The following is a 14682-nucleotide window of genomic DNA, read 5'->3' as shown; positions in this document are numbered from 1 at the left end:
TTTTTTTTTTTTTTTTTTTTTTTAAGTGTACAAGTGTTTTTAGAAAAATAACATTAAAAAAAATACTTGTGGAAACTGGAAATGAAATTTTATCCATTATTTATAAATATGAATATGACATTTCTGGAAATGTTATTCAGATGCCAATGGCTTGATGCACAGGGAGACACAATATTCAGTGCTGCAAAGCCTTGTTGTTAGATAGTTACAAAGCAAAAGTAACTCAGAAAGGTCCTAAAAGTCACTTACTGTATGTGTGGTGAAAGCATTTTAATGCTTAAGGTAGCCATAGGCAGAACCTGACTGAGCTCTTCTTAGGCTAAGGTTTGGGTGTGACAATACCAATGTATCAGGAAAACAAAACAAAACAAACAGAAAACAAACAACGACAACAACCAACCACAGTTCTTTCAAGGAACCTAACAGAATAGTACTACTGTTTTTTTCTTCTTCGTTCTTTACTTCTGTAAAATTCCCATTCAATCATAGAATGAATAAGGATAGTAGTAGTAGGACACGTTGCTTGCTGGATCTAAGAATCAGCTAGTATAGAAACAAATGTACTGTGAGAAGCTGGTAGAGATAGATTTATCCTTGTAGCACATTGTTGGTATGAGTAACAGAGGAATAAATTGCGTTACCTTGTGTGGCATTTTCTCTTCTCATTGCAACAGAAGAAATGCCCTTTCAGTGTGTGTATGTTCTGGAACCTATAAAGGCTAACAGGAAGAAACACAGGTTGTGTGTTCAACATGTGATAAATAAAAACTAGGGAACTGATTTATTTATGCTGCTTCTAGTTAAAGTTTCAAAATGGTTCTGTCCATAGTCCACATACATTTCCTTAGTAGTTTTACTTCTTAATGCAGTAGGTATAATCATTTGTCTATGGTTAAGGCTGATATTACCACTGATATTACCACTGTTGGTCATACATTTTGCAGCATTTGCCAGCATGGATCATTCCAATGCACCTTCCATCCTTGCCCTTCCATGTGTACTGCATATGGTGATCGACATTACAGAACGTTTGATGGACTTACATTTGACTTTGTTGGAACTTGTAAGGTTTATCTAGTTAAGGTGAGACTTTTTATTTATTTATTAAAGCCTTTGTAAAACTGGATTTAAAGACTACCTGTTAAAAACTACCCTTGTACTTGTGTCCTGTCATTACACTGAGTAGTACATGTATTTAAGCTTTGGTATTGCTTAGACTTTGTCATACATAACATAATAATAATGTACAGAGGTTTCTGCTAATCTCAACTATGTAACAATATTTATCATTATATTAGTATATTTAAAAGTGCCTTTTTTTTTTTTTCTTTGCAGGCTACTTCTTCAACCAGTTTCTCAGTTATTATAGAGAATATTAACTGCTTTAATATTGGAATCATTTGCAGAAAACACATTTTCATTAATGTTGGAAAATCTTTTCTAATATTTGATGATGAAACTGGGAATCCAGTAAGTGTCAGTCTTTAATACTGCTAAAGGGCAGAATATGTACCTGAGTATTTTTTCTTCTTTGTTGGCAAAAAAAATTACTGTGTCAGTTATGTAGCTGAGGTGTAAATGTCTTCACAGTGAATGCTGATCAAACCTGTTTTGTTGAATGAAAACCTTAAACAAAATCTTGGCTATATTTCATGAAAATGTTAGATTAGACATTTGTAATTCTTCTGTTTAGCCTTGATGTGTCTATAGAAAAATATAGATATTTTGAAGTCAGTGGGTGTCTTGCTATTAATTCCACTAGCACTAAGATTTTAATTAGTTCTTGGAGTATAGTTGTATAGAAGGAATATTCTTACACTTCTGCAAAAAATTAAATTGCAGTTTCTGATATATGCTCCACAACTAAAAATTCGTTTTTGTTATAGCCAAACTGCAAACTCTGTTGCTGTAATATTTAGTATTTACAGTAATTTTAGTATAAGTAATACTATTGATAGTTTACAAACCAGCTACACAAAGAAAGTGGTGTGTCTTTGTGTATTTTGTAATTAAAACAGACATCTTAGTCTGTGCTACAAATAATTTGGCATCTGAATATAATTGTATGTAGGTAAAAATGCTTTATGTAAGGAAGATGGCAGTCTTTGTACATATTTAGACAATCACTTATTTCAAGAGAATGCTCCACCTGTACTTTTACATATTCAGAAAAGCAGCTGGCTAAGACCTTCTGAATGCAATGCTGTATACCTAAGTGTGTACCTAATTTTATACCTCCCTGATGAACCATTAACATTTTTATCTTAATTGTTACTACTCATTCTGTAAATTTGTTATAAAATCAACTTAAATAAATTAAATAAAATTAAATAAATATAATAAGTATAATGAAATTATATAAATAAAATGTTAATAAATATAACAAATATAATTAAATAAATTAAAATAATAAATTCATAAAAATCCAACACTGTTCACAGTCAAAATCCAGACCACTTTTGGTAAAACATTGGTCTTTTGTCAGTTTTGGGACTTCTGAGAACCATATGTGTCATTCATTTTACTTACATGTTCCTGTCAAGTGAACATTTTGTGGAGAAATTATTTACATTATAAGCTATCTTGTTTTATTTTGAATAGAGCTCATCTAGTTACATGGACAAATTACAAAAAATACAGTTGTGGAAAGCTGGTTTTTTCACTGTTGTTCATTTTCCTGATGAGCACATCACTGTTCTTTGGGATCAGAGAACAACAGTTCATGTACAGATGGGTCATCAGTGGCAGGTAAGTGGAAGTCAACACTCTTAATGCCATTTCTTTGAAATATTTGTGCAAGACTTATTAAGTAAATTTATGTCGTCGTTGTTCAGAGAACAGACAATATGTCATGAAGCCTGTAGGAACTGAATAGCAGTGTCAAGAAGAGAGGTATTCAACTATCTTGTCAATTAAATTAATCATTCTTATTTACAATCTCTTTTTCCCCCTATTCACTGTTTGCTGTCTAGCCTAATAAGCCAGACAGTAATAAATAGCAGAAATAAACCTCCTGGGGCAACATCCTCCTACATTACTCATTCCCTGTGTGACTGGAGCAGGTGCTATGTTGCTGATATGTAAAAAAAAAAAAAAAAAAAAAATCACTAGCAAGCAGGTCACTTCTCTGAACAAAAGATCAGCTCTGTTCTCAAAGATTTAGAGATACATAGTTTAAAGGGAATAATACTGATGTTGTTAAAATAAAGTATCTTTGACAATTTTATTATCACAAACAGCTGAACTTTTTTGGCAGAAATTTAGCTGAAAAGGATTGAATCCTGATAAATTTATAATGGAGCAACAGGAGATGGACACGTATGAAGCAACTTTTGAAAGCAGTTGTGACTAGTAGTGTTTTATGTCTTGTAGAAAGAAATATGTTATGTTTGTTGTTTTTTGTTGTTTCAGGGTGAATTGACAGGATTATGTGGAAATTTTGATTTAAAAACAATAAATGAATTGAGGACTCCAGATAATTTTGAGCTAACAAACTCACAAGAATTTGGAAACAGCTGGACAGCTGTAGAGGTACTTGGAAAAATAATGTATTTGATAGTAGATTTATATATCATGTTGTTACATCATACAATATATCTAGAATAAATTAAGACATTCATTCACCAAAGTCTCAATTAGGCAGCAATGCAAAAGATAAAATATATATGGTTCTTAGAGATATTATAATCCATTAAGCAGAATAAAGTAATTGCCTTTGTTTCTACACAGGACTGTGTTGTAGAGAAAACATAACATAAACAGTTCCACAGTCATTCAGTGTAACCATTATTTAAGTAACAGATCTGCAAGTATTTTGAAATCCATTATCTATATAAATTTATATTTTACATGTATAATGAATATCGATGCTTGAATAGTGTAGCAGTGTATTGTGAAATGTACATGAATTCCGAATTTGTTACTTAAAAAGAGAATATCTTGCAAAATAAATTCATCATAGCTAGCGTAAAAAGACCTGATTTCTGACCGTTCTAATGAAAGTTATTTAAATGATCTTTGCTATTTATTTAAACTGACTGTTCAGGTAAGTAAGGACTACAGATTCAGACTTTGTGGCAACCCTTTTTAGAGCTATATGTGTGTGTTTTCCTGCTGCTGTCAGACAAATGAAACTACGTGTTTTTCATTTCTGCTGATTAGCATATCCTTTTAATTCCATATCTTATTCTCTCTTAAGTTTCTCAAATGATGTGTTTTTTGTGCTTTACATTTATTAAATAAATAAAAACAAAAAGCACACAAAACAAAACTATATTTTGTAAGTTCAAACATACTAATAAAACAAGTTTCTCCCCTTCATTTTGCTTTCTTGTTAAGTGTGTTGACAGCTCTGACATTCGAAATCCATGCAGTTTGAATCCACTTAGAGAGCCATTTGCCAAGAAGGAATGTGGAATATTGTTAAGTGAAGCATTTGAAGCTTGCCATCCAGTGGTGAGTTGGGGTCACATGTAGAAAGACGTGGAAGTGAACATCTCACTAGAGAGAAACTTTACTCTTCAGCTCATGTCTTCCGTAACAGAGTAATTTTTACTACTGTAGCAAAAGAGGACATGAAGAAAGTCTAACCCATACTTATTCTGATTCTAAAATGGGAATGCTTAACTGGGCCTTTCACAAGGACTATCTGCACTTAGCTAACTTAGAGAGTAAGCCGTTTATTAGTGCCATATAATACCACTGTGGCACTGTTTAGCTTTTTTAAATGTGGTTAGTACTATTAGTTACCTTTAAAATTAGTGGAGTCAAGATTATACCCAATTTGTATTATCTTTTTTTTTTTTTCATTCTAAGAACAAAAATTTGCATAATTGTAACAACTCACTTTATTTTGCTCAAACGTATTACGTAACATGCACATTTTTCAGGCATTTTAAAATAAATTCATAGCTTCTTCTAGGCAGTCTTATGTGAAGAACTCATTCCTAGAAAAAAAATGCATTCATCTCACTCAGGCAATATTCAAGTGTAAATCCATGTAGAATGTATAACAGTTCAATAAGCAAATTAACATTGACAGTTTTCTTTGAAGTTTTGTCCCTTAAGACAAGACTTGAGAGTAATCTGAGGGGAAAATCACAAGCTGTCCCATAAAATTGCCTAATTACATGAAAAGCATGAACCACTCTCATGGGAAAAGTTTTCCGTCTATTTTATTATTTCTTACATTTTACATGTATCTAGCTTTATTAACACTTCTGGGATATATTTATTTGTGGTCAGTTTAGAAAGATTTTCTCTTATTTGATAAGCTTCTATATTGTTTATTATGGTTTAAATACCACAAAACCATGCAAAATGAGCTCACGTTAATATCTCAGCCTGCATGTTTGCGGTGGGTCATTGATTTAATTGTTACTGAGTACTGTACAAGATTTTATATGTTCTAATACACTGTTTTTCTTGTATTTCAAGAAGACGTAAGTTAAAATCTCTAATAGGTGTCTTATATGTTAAATTTTGAAGGAATTGCAGCTTTGTGCTGAGATGATTGTTGCCACTGTCTGTCTGAATACTTTTAATACGTGATATTTATATTTCCAGATTGACGTCACCTGGTTTTACTCAAACTGCTTGACAGATACATGTGGTTGTAACCAAGGAGGTGACTGTGAGTGTTTCTGTACAAGTGTGTCAGCATATGCCCACCAGTGCTGCCAGCATGGAGTTTCTGTAGACTGGAGGTCCCCTAGAGTGTGTCGTAAGTTTACTTAACAAGCATGGTCAGTGGCTGCCACTGTATTCATGAGACTCTTATTGAAAAATCAAACACACTGAGTTCCCTAAAACCAGGAATGAAACTCTTAAGACAAATTAGAAGAGCTACACCATGAGTGGCTGTGAGGTAGTAAGATGAGTGTGTGCCTCTCACTGATCTCCATGCTCATTTTTGTCTACCTGGATTGCATATTTCTTTCCATATTGGTAGGTGATGCACTTCTAGTCTTTCTTCCTTGTCCCATGATGTGAAAGGAGAGGTCATGGTAAATGGATATTAGGATATGGTATGCAGGACATCCCTCAAACTGAACTTTTGCAGTTAATAGTTCATGTAATTTTCATCTTCAGGAGGGCTGCACTTATTAACAGAGTCCAGGAAACATAGCTGTGCCTTAGTGCTGCCCCCAGTACAAATGTGGAAGATAAGTCTTCTGAAGGAGAAAAATAATAATAAAGGATTTTATGCATTATTCCCATTACTATTCCCATTCAGCAGTGCTGAGAGGTAGTAAAAATAAAAAATAATAAAAAAAAGAAAATCGGAGACATTTTTCTATGGCACCTGCTGCAGATGCCTAACACAAGACAGTGATTTCTGCAAAGATGCAATGGAAGAGGGCAAGAAAGAAAGAATGGAAGGAAACAAAGAGCCATCTTTATAGCTTTGCAGTGGCACAGAGAGAATATGCAGCTTTCTCAGAGTCACAGGAAATTTGTTGTTGAGCAAGAGGATTACTCGTAAGTTTTGATAGAAATGGTGCCTGCGTCGGTTTTAGAGCATGGAAAGACAGCAAAGTTTAGTCTTAGCCACTAGAGGTCGCAAAAAGCCAACTGTAGATACATAAGCTTAGAATTTCTGCTGAAAAGTAGTGTTTTATTTAAATCAGTGTAGTGAAATAAATATTCAGCAATAACAAATGTTTGAATAAGTGCTTATGTGTGATCTAGCTTGGCCAAACAGTTGATTTACAATCTCAGTCAATAAAGGGTAATGGAAAACCTGTTTATCTGCAGAATGCGTGCAATTGTTCTTTCTTTTCTTTCTATTTTTTAGCTTATGATTGTGAATATTTCAACAAAGGTAAGTCCTAAAGGAGCTGATAATAAGAATATATAATCTTCAGTTTCCTTTATATTACTCGTAGTATTTTGTTTAAAAATACTGTGTTGATGAAAACAGTTGCAAATGATATATTATTAAAGTAACGAATAATCTGTTTTACCCATTTATTTTGCTTTTCCAAAGGCTTTTAATTTCATGATCCTTTTAATGTAGATCATGGGTCTTTCCCACGTTTATCTCAGTTGCTCTGTGTTTATGGATAACAATTCAGTAATTAATAGAATATTCAACCCCATAGTACTAGTGGCACTCCTTGCTTAAGGCAAACTGCAGTCAAAAACTTGATACCTGTTGTTTTTGTTAAACCAATGGTCATCCCCTGTGCAGCCACCAGAGAGAGCTAGTTATTAATATAATTCAACTTCTTGTGACTAAATGTTGAACTATCTATTTAGGTATGCCTGACTTAGCTTTATATTCCTGAGCAACAAGTATTGCTGGTGTATTATGATGGATCTCAGAGAGAGGTGCAAAGCTGATACAAGGTGCTTGAGTAAAACTTCAGTGGTTAATTTGTACTGGATACAGCTTGTGCTTCTGTACTACTGTGGTAGCACTGGAATCTCTATGCAGACTATTTTAAAGTTATATTGAGAGTGTCTGCATTGTTAGACATGGCATAGATGTAAGCACTGCAAACCAGCCTGATATAAGGAATGATCAGGACTGTGGCTATTTATTCTATAACTCTTTTTATCATGCTCACATAGAAGCCTGTCTATCAGGATATTCTGGTCTTCTATTAGACTCCATCTTGTAGCAGCTTACCCCAGAAAAGATCTTGGAGAAGAACTGAGTCTAAGTTAGGGCAGACTTGTGCAACATATCAGCCCCAAGCTATCTGGTCAAGAAGTTACCATTTCTGATACATATACTGTTGAAAAGATTTTGAGTAGGTTCAAGTTGATAATGCAGTGGAATTTTAGCTAAATCACTATTTAAGCTGTTCAATTAATTTAAATAAAGTTCAGTTGAATAGGAGATTATTGCAATTTTAAATTTTTTCTCTGTTTTGTTTTATAAATGAAATACAGCCTGAGACGAGGTAATCTTGCAGTTGTAACAGATGGAAATGGCAGTGCCTCTAACATCTGTGGCAGTAGCGTGTGCTAGTGGTGAAGCTGGATGGTAACATAAACTTCTGAAGTGTGGTATTAGTTTTAATAGTTGCTGAATTCTCACTGACAAATTACTTGGAATACTGGAGGGTTGTACATTGGAAAAGTTTACAATAAACTTGCTTAACATATATTTCTTTCTTCTCATCTTCCCACTGTTTGCTAATCCAGCTCATAAATACTCAACATAAGATGTTCCAGAGCTGCCAATGGAAAAAACAAACAAACAAACAAAAAAAAACACTTCTGCTAAAAATGTTCTTCTCTACCTCAAATACAGTAGCATTGCCAAAAATTACTTAGTTTTGGAGACAGGAAGGTTAAGAAACTCTTTTAGAGAGAGAATCTAGAAGCAGGAGCTTTTGTCTTTGGTAAGGGGAAATTCTCAGGTGGTAGCTTTTTCTCAAGTTTTGAACGGAATAGAGATCAAAAACTTAAATGTATATTAACATATCCAGAATAATATGTGTTTTAAGTAATTTTAAAAAATATTTTTCAGCTCCCTGCACTAAAGGTAACCAAATATGACTGTACACATTTATCCATGCATGGGCTTGTGTCCTAATGGGCCATGTGCTCATACCACATGCAGCTTCCTTAGCATTTCAAAATTCTTAGTATCTTTTAAGATTAGGGAGAGACAGAATACGAGAGCAAGCTGCAAATTGCAGTTCATATTTTTAACCTGTTTGAACAGATTTTACAGGTCAATGGTATTAACTCCAACTATCAACTGAGAAGTTCTGGGAGACTTCTAACTTAGATGGATGCTTGCCATGTTCTGGTTTGTGGGTAAAACAGAAGTGAGATAAATTGCTCAAGTGTGGTCTAAAATCCTGGTTTTAACAGAGGAGTTTACAAAAATCATTTCAAAATACTGTGAACTTGGAACTAACTGAAGGAGTGTGGCATTGTGAGATTTGTGAAATAATAACCTCACATGCTTTTGTCTTTTTTACTTACAGGTAAAAGTTGCCCATTCCTTTACTTGCAATGCTGATTTCTTCCTGTCATGCTTCCCAGTGTTATCATAGAATCATAGAATCGGTCGGCTTGGAAGGGACTGTAAAGATCATCTAGTTCCATCTCCCCTGCCATAGGCAGGGATGCCACCCACTAGATGGGGTTGCCCAGAGCCTCATCCTTAACCATCTTCAAGGATGGGGCATCCACAGCTTCTCTGGGCAACCTGTTCCAGTGCCACATCACTGTCTGAGTGAAGAGTTTCCTCCTAACCTCTATACTAAATCTCCCCTCTTTTTAGTTTAAAACCATTCCCCCTTGTCATTATCTGATTGAGTAAAAAGTTGCTCACCATCTTTTTATAAGCCACCTTTAAGTACTGAAAAGCTTCAATAACGTCACCCCGGAGCTTTCTCTTCTTTAGGCCCAACAGCCCCAATTCTCCCAGCCTTTCTTCTTAGGAGAGGTGCTCCAGCCATCATTTTAGTGGCCCTCCTCTGGGCCTATTCCAAGAGCTCCACATCCTTCCTGTGCTGGGGGCCCCAGACCTGGACACATCACTCCAAGTGGGGTCTCGCAAGGGCAGAGTAGAGGGGACAAACACTTCCCTTGACCTGCTGGACACTCCTCTTTTGATGCAACCCAGGCTGCTGTTGGCCTTCTGGGCTGCAAGCGTGCACTGCCGACTCATGTCAAGCTTTTTGTTCAAGGAGTTCTTTGATATTTGGCAGCAACAAACTATTTCCTACAAAATGCCTCACACTGCGGACACTAATAAAATTGGTTTTAAATAATAGTAAGAATTGCTAGAGGCATATGAGTAAACAATTTACATCACAGGATGGTCTGTAGAACACTATTTACTTCTAAATCAATTAACTGATGACTCAGTTAACTTAGAAAGTGAAGTGGAAGAGAAGGAGAAAAAGGAGAAGCTAATGGTGAGTCTTGAGAAGTCTTGAGTCTTCAGGTCTCAAGTTTTGAGTCTTGAAGTCTTGAGTCTTCAGTCTTGAATCAACTCTTCAGTCCTGAGTAACTTGGATAGTTTTGAGAATGTTTTTTTTTTCTAAAAGTATGACTTTGTTTTGGTTGACATTACAGTTTAGCATATAGCACCTAGAGTTTTCAGAGTAGAACGATGTATGTCTCTTCATGGGCTGTATTGTTACATAGAATTCAAGCACGTGTGACATTTGGCATGAAAGGTAATTCTGGCTTTTTTTCTTTTTTTTTTTTTTTTTCCACAGCTCTGGGAAAGGGCCCATACAAACTGGTCAGCTACTTGGATGGGGAATTTGTTCTGGCAGTGAAACTGGTGGATGGTTTTGTTTTCCCTGTGAGACAAGAAGATGGACATGCAGTGAGCTTTATGCTTACTTCCGGACTTTATAAACCCAAATCACACGGTAAAGTCCTTGTTATGTAGAGGCTTAAGTAAGACAGAGCACATTCTCTCCTTGAATACTAGCCTATGTCTAACTACAGACCTGGGTCAAAAAATCTTTTCATGTCAGCTGATTCTGCACCTTAATGTTGTCTGCCAAAGTTTTGATTGGCTGGTTTTAATTACATGATGTTAGCTTTAGAAACAGGTACTTTTAGTTGAAAAACTAACAGTCCTTCCCCAACCCCAACCTTCAGAAGCCCCCAAACCAGTATTGTATCCCAGTGCTTCAGATATGTGTTGCTCCTTCCACCTTTCTTCAGGCAGAACTGGGACATGGAAAAGAATGGGAAAGAGATGACATAAGAAAAGTATTTTCTAATTCACTCAGTCTGCCACCATCACTTATTGTCTTGTACAGAGACGGCCATTGGCTCCAACTTGAGCTGAAGGTGTGTGCTGTGAATGTGTCTTCCTGTCCTGAATTAAGTTTCCCAGTGAAAGCATCTGTTGTTTGTTCAGCAGACAAAATAAGTCTTGCCACCTTTAGACAGGTTGAGAAGACTTACAAGAACACATTCAGCACTTTGTGACATTGATTAAATGCCATAGCTGTCTGCATACCCAATTTTACTGCCTGCAGAACACCAAAGCATCAATATAATTTTACTGCTTATAGTCTACTGATCATGTCTTTGGTCAGCCTGAAGGTGGCTGTCTTTGTGTAATCAAGCAAAAGGGGTAGGGGTCAGTTGAAAAACTGAGAAGCATTTAACTGTTGTCTATAGAACTGACACAAGAGCTCATGTAACAGAATATCCAGGGCCAGATTGCTTTTATTAGTCATAGTTTTGAGACTTGTACATTGCATTCATTTTAGGTTTGGAAAGGGAAGGTCAGTCCTACTGTTCTACTCCTGTATAAAATCTTTCTCTTAAAATTGAACCTGGCAAGTGGAATTTGTGCCTTATAGTTCAATTTAAGAGAATAGCGTTTCATCATTTGGCCGTGGAGGAGTTTGTAAAATCAATGCTGTGTTTTTCATATCCATGTCTTCATTTATGTATCTTTGCTGTTGGTTCTTCACTACCTCAGAAAAATGGATGTTTCATCAGTTTCAGACAAATCACAGACACTGAAAATTTTGGATCTCGAAACTGATTGGCTGTACGGCAGGTATTACAAATCATACTGAGTGTCTGTCATTACTTAACAAATAGCTACTTGCTACGGGCAATTATTAAAAAGATACAAATGCACCTATGTTCTTCAAATAAGTCAAAATTTTTATGCTCAAAAACCAAGCTGATCTTCCATATGTGTTATAAAAGAACCTGGTAGAGTATCTGTTTAATAGAGATAATTTGTTTTCTGTGCTTTTTTTCCCCAAGAAATGCTATCCAGGTCTGGAGGGTTAGTTGATTTTACAGTAGTTTAATGGCTTTTTTCAACAGAATAGAAGAGTTTACAGCAAAACAGAATGAAGTAATTTTGTAAGAAACAGATGCCTGTAACAGGCTCAAAATCTGCCACTCTGCAATTGATCATACAGGGGCTTGCTCGAAATCAGCAGTACTGTTTTAAGGGTAAGGTATCATGTGGATACATTTGCCAGAAAACAGGCTTTGCTGTAAACATTCTTGGGGGAAGGGCTGGAGAGCTGGCTGCTTAGAAATGAATACATAAAGCTGTAAGCTGAATGCAAAATATATTTTTTTAAATATTTATTTTTAATGAAAAGCTGGGCTCTTGAGCTATCAATTCCTGATAGTGAGCATAACTCGAAAAGCTAATTAGGTGAAGTTTACATTTTTATTAAATAAACGGTTAGCAGAGGCTGTAAACTGAAGTTCTAATTGACTGCTAGGCTATATTCCTTTGTCCTGGTGTAGGCAAATGTCCTAATCTGCTTGTAATCCTGTTTTAATGTGCAGTATAGTTGGAAAACCAAGTGTTCATCAGAATCTAGGACTCTAAAATCCGTATATAATTATGTTTTCTTAGAAGATTCAGGGCATTGTCACTGATGAGGCCATTGCCAGTTTTCATTGCTCATGCTACTGATAGCAGCATATTACATCAGAGTGACTTCAGTTTATTATGGCACATAAATGAGTTCTGTGTGTTTTTTTCAGATTCCAACTTGGTTTCATTTGAAACAGCTGAGAGACCTAATTATTTTCTTCAGTTGTCCTCCAACAATACCCTTGTTCTTTCTAAATGGGAAAAAAGCGAAGAGTTTCACAACAAAGCGACATTTGTTATTCACAAGAATACATGGCTTTCTGGTTACAGTTCCTTTGAATCATTTGCAAAACCAGGATACTTCATCCACATTTCTGCATCTTCAGTTGAGCTTCTGAAGTACCATCATTCAGAGGAATTCAGACTGTCAATCCTTTTTAAATTAGTAGGTAGGTAATTAAAGTTGCATTTTGTGAACATCAGTTTGTTCCCCATGGAAATACAAGCTAACCGGTACTGATATTTTCAGAGGTGACTACATTTCTTACTTCTCCCCAGCATCACTGGAAGCTGTGGATAATCTGTTTGTGACAGGCTCAAAATCTTTGAGCTTTGTAGTAAGGATGAGATTCCGTTTTCTTGTCACAAGCCATTAAATACCCACACAACTTCACTGTATTTGCTAACTGGTTTTGGAAATGCATAGACTATCGAAAGGTTTCTGTGCAATACTTGCTTTGTGGGTTGTGAGGACATTCTTAAGGAATAGAAAATTCATGCTGATGAATAATGGATTCACAAAGGGAATAGAAAAAAACTGAATGTGCATCTATAAGTTAAGGTCTGTGGATGATGATTTCCCTTCCTTCTGGTTGTGTTTTCTGTACAGTGCATTCTCATTGTAAGCTTTGTGGCCTTATAAGTTGTGCTATCCAGTGCTAAGGACATGTCTATAGATTACACCTCTCAAACCTTGTTTCGCCTGAAAAACACCTTGACCTTTATTCATGTATCCCCTCACATACTCTCAAACTCGAGAGCCATGTGCTGAAATGAAGATGGCCTTAGGGATCAGGAATGAGATACAAGAAGTTACATTGGACTGTAAAATAAAAGAAAGCAGATTGTTCATGAAACTATCATTTTCTTTATTAGATTTATTTAATGCTTTATTGTGTTTTCAGTTTGTCGATATATCTGATAGTTCTAACGCACCTATGTGACTTTATTATGAACCTCAGCGACAACTACTAATTGCTGGAACCTACTGGCCTTTGTGCAGTATATAAAATTCCCAAATCACTACAAGTGTATATTATTGTTATGTTCTAATGCTTTGTACTGTGCTGTAACTTTAAAGGTATCGGTAACTCATTTATTGGTGTAGCAAAAGTATTTTAATAGGTATTCTTGGTAACACAATTTTCATAAACCAGTTCTTCATTCTCTGAAACCAAAACTTCATTTTACAAGAAAAAAAAAAAAAAAAAAAGAAAAAAGAAATGAGATGTTGTAACAAACGAAGCATGGCCTGGCCATGTTTTATAGTGACCATTTTGAATCTCTTGGCGTAGTCAAATCTGAAGCAGGCGTTGACTTTTGTGACAGAAGAGGCCAACTGTATGCCTCATGGAGCTTCTTGTTATCAAAACATTGAATTAAAGTGTTAATGGTAGCATTGTGAATCTGCTGATGTTTTGTGGTGCATTATGATGACAGCCTAATGCAGCTGTTGACTGGCACACTCCAACTTCAGAAAAAATGACAGATTTTGTCATTGCCAAATGCCTGTTGCCTCTTGACAAATGCTTGTAATTGCAGAGCTGTTGAGGTTTTTGAACAGCAGAATTACAGAGCTAATGCTGTTACCAGGGCGTTCATACAGCATTTCAGGCAAAGAACTTTTTTTGGACATAACAAAAATATCTCCTTAGTCTTTTATCTTTGAGGAAGGAATGAAGAAGGTTAAAACATGTTCCAATTCTCAGTGGTCATCCATTAACACAGGGTGGTATGTCTTTTCAAGTGTGAAGTCTTTACCTTCCAGTCATTATACCAAAAAATCCTATCTATGCCAATGGAAAACTAAAACAATTTACCTCAGCAAGTGGGATCAGATCAAATGATCTAGAGGCATTTCATTAATCACCACATCCGAGGGCTTGGGTTTCAGAGTTTTATAAGCAGAGAAACACAGGGCTTGAATCTTTCTCCAGTGTGCTTTCACAAGGCCCAGCCTGCTGATGTAGGGTAATTACACGGTCTAAAAATACAGCAGCATTTGTTTAAGTTAATGGAAAAGTTACACCAGCTCCAGAGAGCACAGGCAAAAGCATATTGGATTTCCTGCTGACTGTTGTAAATGCTTTGCATATTAGATCAGAAAC

The 14682-nt window shown here is 35.6% G+C and overlaps 1 protein-coding gene across 2 annotated transcripts in view; it reads left to right on the top strand.

Moving 5' to 3' along the window:
- The window catches only part of OTOG (otogelin), a 107372-nt gene that overhangs the window by 53536 nt on the left and 39154 nt on the right, over positions 1-14682 (top strand). For both annotated transcript variants that reach the window (XM_035328323.1, XM_035328322.1), the window contains exons 25-33: positions 945-1083; positions 1336-1470; positions 2602-2748; positions 3412-3531; positions 4339-4455; positions 5566-5722; positions 6797-6823; positions 10194-10352; positions 12466-12744. In XM_035328323.1, the coding sequence (XP_035184214.1) occupies positions 945-1083; positions 1336-1470; positions 2602-2748; positions 3412-3531; positions 4339-4455; positions 5566-5722; positions 6797-6823; positions 10194-10352; positions 12466-12744 (1280 nt within the window). The remainder of the gene's footprint in view (positions 1-944; positions 1084-1335; positions 1471-2601; positions 2749-3411; positions 3532-4338; positions 4456-5565; positions 5723-6796; positions 6824-10193; positions 10353-12465; positions 12745-14682) is intronic.

This window comes from Oxyura jamaicensis, chromosome 5 (genome assembly GCF_011077185.1).
Source record: "Oxyura jamaicensis isolate SHBP4307 breed ruddy duck chromosome 5, BPBGC_Ojam_1.0, whole genome shotgun sequence".
NCBI classification, from domain to species: Eukaryota; Metazoa; Chordata; class Aves; order Anseriformes; family Anatidae; genus Oxyura; species Oxyura jamaicensis.
This window is presented reverse-complemented; position numbering and strand designations above follow the sequence as displayed.